Below are 8804 nucleotides of genomic sequence, written 5' to 3' on the forward strand. Positions count from 1 at the left end.
TCGTCAATTATCCCTTTGCTAATCATTTTCTCAACTAAATAAAGTTGTTCTTGTGTATAAGGAGACTTGTAAATTAAATAGTTAGAAAATATTTTTAAGATTTTAGCTTTATCATTATCTTTGTTTATTTGCTCTTCTTTTGATTGGAGTGATTCTAAATATTTGAAATATATGTCACTAACACATTTGGTTGAAACAAATGAAGAATAAACTAATATAGATATGGCAACATTATATGAATAGATAAAATCGGGTTCAATAAGTTTCATTGTTTCTTCAACTGAAGCATTAAGATTTTCTTCATTTAATTTAAATATGATTTGAGTGATTGCAATTAGCTTTTGCATCTCAGTGGATTGATTGTTAGCTCCTTCCATGAACAAAAAGTAAAACTAACCGACCAAGGCACCACTTTTCTATAGAAATATTCTGTTGCTTTTGTATGGAGAACTCCTTTGTGTTGTGCTATCGTTTCTAAAACAGTTCATTTGTTGATTCACACCTTGCATTGAAATATTTCAAAAATATTGTTTAAACAAACGAATTCATACAAAAAAGCATAAAAACCGTTATTTTCAGAGCATCGTTTACTATCATTGGAATTCCAATGATTCATTCAATTCTATTGCAATTTGCAACATGATAAAAATCAAAATAGTGAAACACCATAGATCAAGATTGCATGTGAGTCAATATAACAACGGATTTCAAACTTCAAAATTCAATTTCTTCAGTATAAAATAGTTTAAGAATTGATAGGAAATATAATAAATTTTTTTAATCATGTTACTGCAATATAATCGCAAGCTAAAAGATAGATAATTTTAATTTGTAATTTTGTTTATTGAACTTCATCACCAAAGAACTAAGAAGTAAATACTATGCTTCTACATTAATATATTGATGAAAAAAGAAAAATTTAAAAAAAATTACTTTGTTTTATATGTTTCACTTTTTATTGGTTGTGTATTCTTCTTTGAAGTCATTTGCAAATGGATCTTCTTCAATGTTTTCGAGTGATGTTGTTCCGATGTATTTATTTATTTCTGTTTCATTTTGTTCGCTATTTTCTGAACTTTGTTCAACATTTTGTTTCTTTTTTCGCACTAAGATGATAACAAGAACAACAAAACAACTACAATTATTGCAATCACAACTCCAACACTAATGTAAATATTTGTTTTATTATTATTTATATCATTATCATCAGTAAAAAGTGTAAAAAAATTCGAATAAAATTGGAAATATGTTGAATAAATTATTACATTATATTCATAATAAATAATATTTGTATAAATGCACGTAAATGTCGAGGCAATCGAAGAAAGAAGAAGTGTATTTATATTTGTAATTGTGAAAAAAGAAAATGTTTGTGTATATGAAAAAGTTAAAACAATTGAAGAAGTACAACTCAAAAAAGTTTCTGCATATTCATGTATATTACTTTGTGTGAAGAAAGTATTTGATTTCGTATATGTATTACTTTGCATAAATGTGTGTGATTTAGTAAATAAATTTGGGTTGGTAAATGTGATACTTTGTGTGAATGTAAGCGTTGAGATTGGATTACATCCTTTTGATATGGCATCTTTAACTACTTGTAATGTATCAAATGTTTCATTGCCTGTGTAAGTTGGTATCACCATAACTGTATTTATTGAAAAATACATTGTTGCCAAGAGTTGGCTCTGTTTTGCCATAAAAATAAATACATTTCATACTAGCGCATGATGAAAATGTATTTGAGGAATACATTGTTATCATAATTACATATATCATCAAAAGAAGTCGAATTTTTATAACCTATTATACAAACAAACGGATAATCCTAAGAATAAATGAAAATATTATATTATATACATAAATGTCATTTTAATCTTAAACATCATTTGTTATTATTATGTAAAGACGTTTGTTAAATGCATTACAATAATGGCAAAATGTTATCTTTATACATTTATAAACTGCGACAACATATATGTGAATTCAAGTTTAATAATGTGATACAACCAAATGAAATAAATTATGTAATTCATTTATTTACACAATTCTTCATCAAGAACATCGCTGTTTCTAAAAATGAAAATTTATTATTTTATTAAACACAAAAGAGTAAAACGTTTTAATTTTGGCTTTCCATCAGATGAAGGTTAATTCTCGACATTGCACTTCTCAGCTGCAGACCTTTCGAAGGGTTTCCCAATTCTATCGCGATCAAATTTATAATTTCGTCCGCGTTTCCATTTCCGTTCAACAAGAAATCGAAAGTTTTGTTCCATATTTCATTGTTCCATCTTTTTGGACAATTTTCGACGTTATTATTTAATTGGATTTTTGTACAAAAGTAATGAAATAACAATGCAACATTAACTCTGTCATTATTCCCATTGTTATTATTAATGTTTTCGCAATTACAGAGTATAATTCCTTGTTCGATCCACGAAGGATTATTAATATCAAATTCTTTCGTGAGTTCCAAACTTGTGATTCTATTTAATAATGTGTTCATATTAATATTTCCATGTGATAAAAATTTCTCTTCAAGATTTTTGATGATGAAAAGCATTTGCAATAGATAAAAATGCGCAATGAGTTCGTCAGTTCCACGCGGTCTATTATGACAATATTCGATTACGCGTTGAAATGTGCCATATTTACAATATTTGGTGATGTATAAATTATTTGATATCAGTTTACCAACCAAAAAATATTGCGGATTTGTGGGCATAAATGGAATTACTTCATGTGAAACTTGCTTAAGATGGAATGTGCTCGAATTATTTGCGCATAAATATGACGAATTGCTAATTTTGGAAATAATATTATACGTTTCGCCGTCAATTATTATGCTATTTCCGACTTCGATTCTGTTATTTGGTGTTGAATTCTTTTTAGGTAATGATAAAAATGAATCATCTTCATTTGAAATATCCCTTTTCTTTCTTAAGGTTGATGACGCCGAAGGCGGTGCATCACCAAAATCATATTCAGCGTTTTGAAATGAGGATTTAACTGGTTGAGGATTATCATAATTATCAAATTGGGGTTTCTTTTGTAATTTGCTTTTGAGTATGGACATAGGCGGCGGCGCATTGAGGAAATCATATTCGTCACTTTGGAATGAGTTTTTAATCGGCTGCGGTTGATCAAAGTCATCGTCAAATGGAATTTTGGTTTTTTGACTTTTCTTAATTTGCGACGAGTTATTAAACGAAGTTTTGTTTTTAAGTATTGGCGAAGCTGAAGCAGCGTCAGCAAAGTCATATTCGTTGTTTTGAAATGCGGATTTAATTGGTAGCGGATTATCAAAGTCATCATCAAATGGAATTTTTTTGGATCTTTTGGGCATCGGCTGCGGTGAGTTATCGAATTTTGTTTTGTTTTTAAGTATTGGTGAAGCCGGAGCAGCATTTAAGAAATCATATTCATCATTTTGAAGTGCAGATTTAATCGGCTGTGGATTATCGATGTCATTATTAAATGGAATTTTGCTGTTTTTCTTGGGTATTGGTTGCAGTTGAGGATCATCAAAATCATCATCAAATGGAATTTTGGTTCTTTCCTTATGCACTGGCTTTGGCTGTGGTGAGTTATCGAATTTTGTTTTGTTTTTAAGTATTGGTGAAGCTGGAGCGGCATTTAAGAAATCATACTCATCATTTTGAACATTATTTTTGCTTTGAAAGGCAGATTTGACTGGCTTAGAGTCATCAAAACCAAATTTTCTCTGTGAGACATCTCCATTAAAGGGTTGGTTTGGTACGAATAGTGGAGAATCAATTTCATCATTGCCTTGTGGTGTAAAATCAACTAGTTCAAGAAAATCATATTTTGGAGGAACTGGTTGCCTTGATAAAATTGATTTACAGGATACGCCCGTTGTATTGAATACATAACTTACATTGTCTAAAACACCAAGATCAAGAATGGGCTGGCTTGAAAGACGTATTTGCATCCTTTCAATAAATCCACTGTATACTTTTTGAAGAAATTCATTCGGCTCTACATTTTGTTGTTTTGCTGTTTCAAATATATCAAGTGAAGAAATAAAGTTCTGTTGGTGCTCAAATAGAATTGCAACTGTTGAATACCATAAAGCATTTTTATGACCTACACCAATTGAATGACATGATTTTAAAATTTCCAATCCAATCGAATTTTCAAAGCCAGCAACGAATTTAACAAGTGATATTATTAACCGATTATCATTTCCAAGTTCTGGATTATTTAATAATACATCTTTTAATTGATTTTGTAAAGAAATCCATTCACGCGGAATTCTATTCGATGCTGGTTTGGTGGAATTTATTTGAGAAATTATTTTGGTAAGGACAGGATTTGAAAATAGCTTTAGATCCATTTGAGTAACAACTATACGTTTATTATTAGGGGATGACCGTTTATTTCATTTCACAATGCATAAACAAAATATTCAATAAGCTATCTCAAAACAATGTAAACCTATGAATTATAAAATTCAAGTTCTTCATCATTTGTACAACATTCAGTTTGCTTAATGGTGTGGTCGTACTGGTAGAAATGGTGTCGCGTTAATTTTTTGATGTAAAATTTTTAACAAAAAATAAACAAAACAATATTTAAAAACAATTCTATTCTTCTGATGCAGATATCAGCCACGAAGTCCACAAATCTCTAAACCTAAAGAACATTTTTGCTCCTTTTCTCAAGAATCCAGAGATTCCTTTGTTTTCATCTTTCATCTGATTCATTTCTTCATCAGTCCAACCGAACTCTTCCTTCATTACATTTATCACTTCTTTGTCTCCACTGAAGTATTTCACTAATAACTCCGAAAGTTTCGATCTTTCGTCTTCTTCTTCTTTATTTACATTTTCTTCTTTTTGTTTTGTCGGTTCATCGTTTTTCTTATTATACATTTCATTATATTTATTAACAAGTGCTTCTAGCTCATTTTCGAGGTCATCAACATTCGGCAATTCTTTGTTTAATGCTGAGATTCGTTCGAATTCGGAACGGTTACACGATAAACGTTCTTCGAGAATAGAAATTTCGGAATCGCTAGAAAAGGTGTCGTTTGCGGTGGATTCGAAGCGATTGAGTTCATTGAGAAGTTGGGTATAAAGTATACGTTCTTCTGTTAGTTCATGTTGAAGATTTTCATTACTTTGTGATGATATTTCAAGCTGGGATTCAAGTTGTTGAATTGAAGATTGAAGTTCTTCATTAAGGTGAACTTTGGAGTTGAATTCTTCTTGAAGAATTTCATGAGATCGATTTGCAGATTCTTTATCAACATGTGATAATTGGTCGCTGGTGAGAAGTTCAGTTAAGGTGGCTATGTGAGATTGAAGGTTTCCATTGCTTTGTTGAAGTTGTTGTACTTTTTGCTCAATTTGAGATATTTCTTGATCAAGGGTTGAAAGAGAACGAAAAGAATCATAGAGCGAATTTAGCTTGAGCTGCTCTTGGGAGAGATTTTGTATGTTTTGGTTGATCTCGTTTATTGAAAGATGAAGTTGTGTAGGATCAGATAAAAAATTGGTTCCTGGGAAGAAGTTAGATAATTTTTTCATAGCCTCATAATATTGAAACAGCTGCTTATTGACAGTTTTAGGTGTTGATATTGAGTCAGTTTCTTCTTCTTCAATTGATGAAGAACCTAATAAATCTGCTTCAGAGATTTCTTCTTCCTCCTCTTCTTCCTCTTCTTCTTCATCATCATATTCAATTGTAATTGCATCTTGGATTTTTTGGAGAAGTCCTCGAAGCATTTATTGAAAACGTTTATTCTGTCTCTCTGTGACGATCAAAACCACTGAATTTGTACTTTTCAAATTTAAATGGTTTACTCAAACATATGCATGGTGAAGTGATGCTTAACGTACGGTAAGAACGTCATAAATTTATTGCACAAAGAAGCTCCAAAGATTGGACAACAAAGTTTTTCCAAACACAAATTTATAAGATTTATTTTGTTAGATTTCTATTATGCAATTGTGCCTTCCTTATTTTTCAAAAAATTTACTGTTCGTTATAGTGATTTATCTTTATTTTTTTCTTTAAAGTGAAGTGACATTGCTTTTTGTTCGGCATTTAACGGTCTACATTGTATTTTAGAACGATGCGTTCAAATTGGTAAAATTAAAAAACGATATGACGACTTCACATTTCCGCACACTCAAATGACAAGCCCGAAAATTCTTGTTCATCTTGGCGCATCGGAAATACCGAAGCAGTTCCAAGAGGAATCCTTAGAATGGGTTAAGAAAGCAGTTGAAAGAGGTTACGAAGTTGCCAAAACAGGTGCCAAAGCTGTTGATATTGTAGCTGAAACAATATGTGTTTTAGAAGATTGTCCTGTTTCAGATGCTGGTATTGGTGCTGTTTTCAATGAAGAAGGTAAACACCAAATGGATGCCGGAATTATGACTGGTGATAAGAAATATGGAGCAGTTACTTGTATAACTGGCGTTCGTAATCCCATTAAAGTAGCTCGCCTCATGGTTGATGATCCCAAGTACTCAATTTTAACAGATGAAGGTGCCATGCAATTTATCAAAAAACACAATATTCCTCTTCTTCCTGATGAACAGTTCGAAACTCACTACAACAGGTACATTCGTGATTCTTGCCAAGGTCATCATGATCCACTTGATTTATTTGTTATTCCAGAACATGGAACTGTTGGATGCGTTGTAATGGATACATATGGTAACATTGCTGCAGGTACTTCGACAGGTGGTACACCATTTTCCCCAAAGGGCCGCGTTGGTGATTCATCTCTTCCAGGTTGTGGAGTTTGGGCTGACGATGAGGATGCCTGCTGCAGCTGCACTGGCTATGGTGAATCAATTCTTGTCGAACTTCTTGCTGCAAAAACTGCACAACGTTCTAATAATATGTCTGCAATGAAAGCAGCTCGTGAATCAATCAAAGCATTTGCAAAGACTCCAAGATCTGTAGGAGGAGTGATTATGATTACTAAGAAAGGAGAATATGGATTATACCATAATACTGTACATATGCCTTTTGCAATGCTGAAGGAAGACGGCACAATAGTAAGTGGTCTATCTGTCAGCGAACTGGGAGACTTTGAATGAGTATCCTAATTAGTTCGCGAATGAATAAAATAATAGTTGAAATGGAGCCATAATTAGTTTTTTGTGTTTGAATTGAAATTGATCGTATACGAAAAACAAAAGCAAATACAGTTACTTCTCTCCATATTGAAGAGAAACATGTAAAGTTTTAAGCCGGCAGCAACGTTAGAAATGAGTCAGATACCCTTAAAGTGCGCTGAAGAACTGTTTATAAGAATCAGTCAAGTTCAAAATGGCGAAAAACAAGAAGACGAACTTCACAAAAATAAACATAATAAAAAGTATAAAGCACTCTTTGTTTATTTAAGTTGCATCTATTTCCACATATGATACATGGAAATTGATCGCAACCCTGCATCTCTGGACATTAGGATATGTTTTTTATTTATTAAAGTGATGTTCAAAGATCATCTTTTATGGTTTTCTCTAGTTTTTACTTCATCCTATTTCAAAAGAATTAGAAATATATATTGGCATTAAAATCAGATAATGCTATTTAATTAATTTAATTTTAATCATATTATTGATATCAATGCACCTAGAAATAAAGCTTTATTTTTGAAAATAAGAAGATAATCAAAAAATGCCAATTAAGCATTTGGGTAAAAATATTGGAATAAAAGATTATTTGCATAAACACACAAAAAAATTAATAACATTTTATACATAAAACAAAAAAATTTACAAATAAAAATTACTTCGCGATATCTTCAGATCCCTTATTCAACATATTTCTTGCTTGATCAATCATTGAATCAATTTTATCTAATTTCTCTTTCAAATCGTCCACCAATTCCAACGCCTCATTATTTCTTTCGAATTCTATTTTATTTGCATCTCTCGACTTAACATTATTATTCTCAACGTTTTCGTCGATATTATTTTTTTGACTTAAATCTATTTCAAGATTTAATTCCTTAAACAAATAATTTAATGAATTATATGTATCATTTATCGCATTTTCGACATCTTTAGACAAATCATCAAAATGAAGAATACCATTAAAAATACTTGCGATATCACGACATAGTATTTGCACGTCTTGTTTTATTGATGAAATTACATTAATTCGTTGCGCACTTTGTGGAATAACATTAGTAAATAAATATGAAACTGAATAATTGAAGTCACTTAACTTTTGTTGAAATTGAGAAAAGTTAAATTGCGGCGTTTGATCTAATAATGCATTCTTTGAGAGTTCTGATGCACTCTTTGATATGCGATAAATGTGTCCTAATGCACCATTAACTGTTTTGATTGGAAATGGTGGAATTGGCTCAGAAAAATAATGTGAAAACTCTGCAAAGACTTGTGATATATGTTGCATCTTTTGTGACAATAAATCAAATAGCGGATGTGTTTTTCGAGAGCTTATGTATTGGAATTGTTCAACAAATATGTCAAATTCTTTTAATAGATTTCTGGCAATTCGATAAAGAGTGGCGGTTGGTCGAACTTTCGTTGGTGATTTTGATGGCATAAGATTATTAAACATTAGCCGAGAATATTGAATAAAACTATTAAATACTTTTTGTGTGATTGAAAATTGGATTAAAAAATCATCATCAATTTGATCTAAATAACACGCCTTTGAAAACCTTATAGAGGCTTCTGATAAATAATCCCAACTATCTTGTGATGGTCGAAGTTTTAATGTTGATGAAAAATAATATGAATTTGAATCATCTGCTGTTTTAATTCGACGTGGAGTTGGACATGTTT

The 8804-nt window shown here is 31.1% G+C and overlaps 3 protein-coding genes across 3 annotated transcripts; 1 reads left to right on the top strand and 2 right to left on the bottom strand.

Annotated features, from left to right (window-relative positions):
• Positions 1-2122: 2122 nt before the first annotated feature.
• GO595_007301 (uncharacterized protein) lies at positions 2123-3955 on the bottom strand (the record flags this gene model as incomplete). Its single annotated transcript, XM_067920751.1, has 1 exon — positions 2123-3955. The coding sequence occupies one exon, from the start codon at positions 3953-3955 to the stop codon at positions 2123-2125; it is 1833 nt and encodes a 610-aa protein (XP_067772820.1).
• A 655-nt stretch (positions 3956-4610) lies between these two features.
• On the bottom strand, positions 4611-5753 carry GO595_007302 (uncharacterized protein; the record flags this gene model as incomplete). The annotated part of the gene is made up of 1 exon (XM_067920752.1): positions 4611-5753. One exon carries the CDS (start codon positions 5751-5753, stop codon positions 4611-4613), a length of 1143 nt encoding a protein of 380 aa, XP_067772821.1.
• Positions 5754-6164: 411 nt separating this feature from the next.
• Positions 6165-7082, top strand: GO595_007303 (peptidase T; the record flags this gene model as incomplete). Its single annotated transcript, XM_067920753.1, has 1 exon — positions 6165-7082. One exon carries the CDS (start codon positions 6165-6167, stop codon positions 7080-7082), a length of 918 nt encoding a protein of 305 aa, XP_067772822.1.
• Positions 7083-8804: the final 1722 nt, after the last annotated feature.

Source organism: Histomonas meleagridis (genome assembly GCF_020186115.1).
Source record: "Histomonas meleagridis strain 2922-C6/04-10x chromosome Unknown contig_51, whole genome shotgun sequence".
NCBI classification, from domain to species: domain Eukaryota; phylum Parabasalia; order Tritrichomonadida; family Dientamoebidae; genus Histomonas; species Histomonas meleagridis.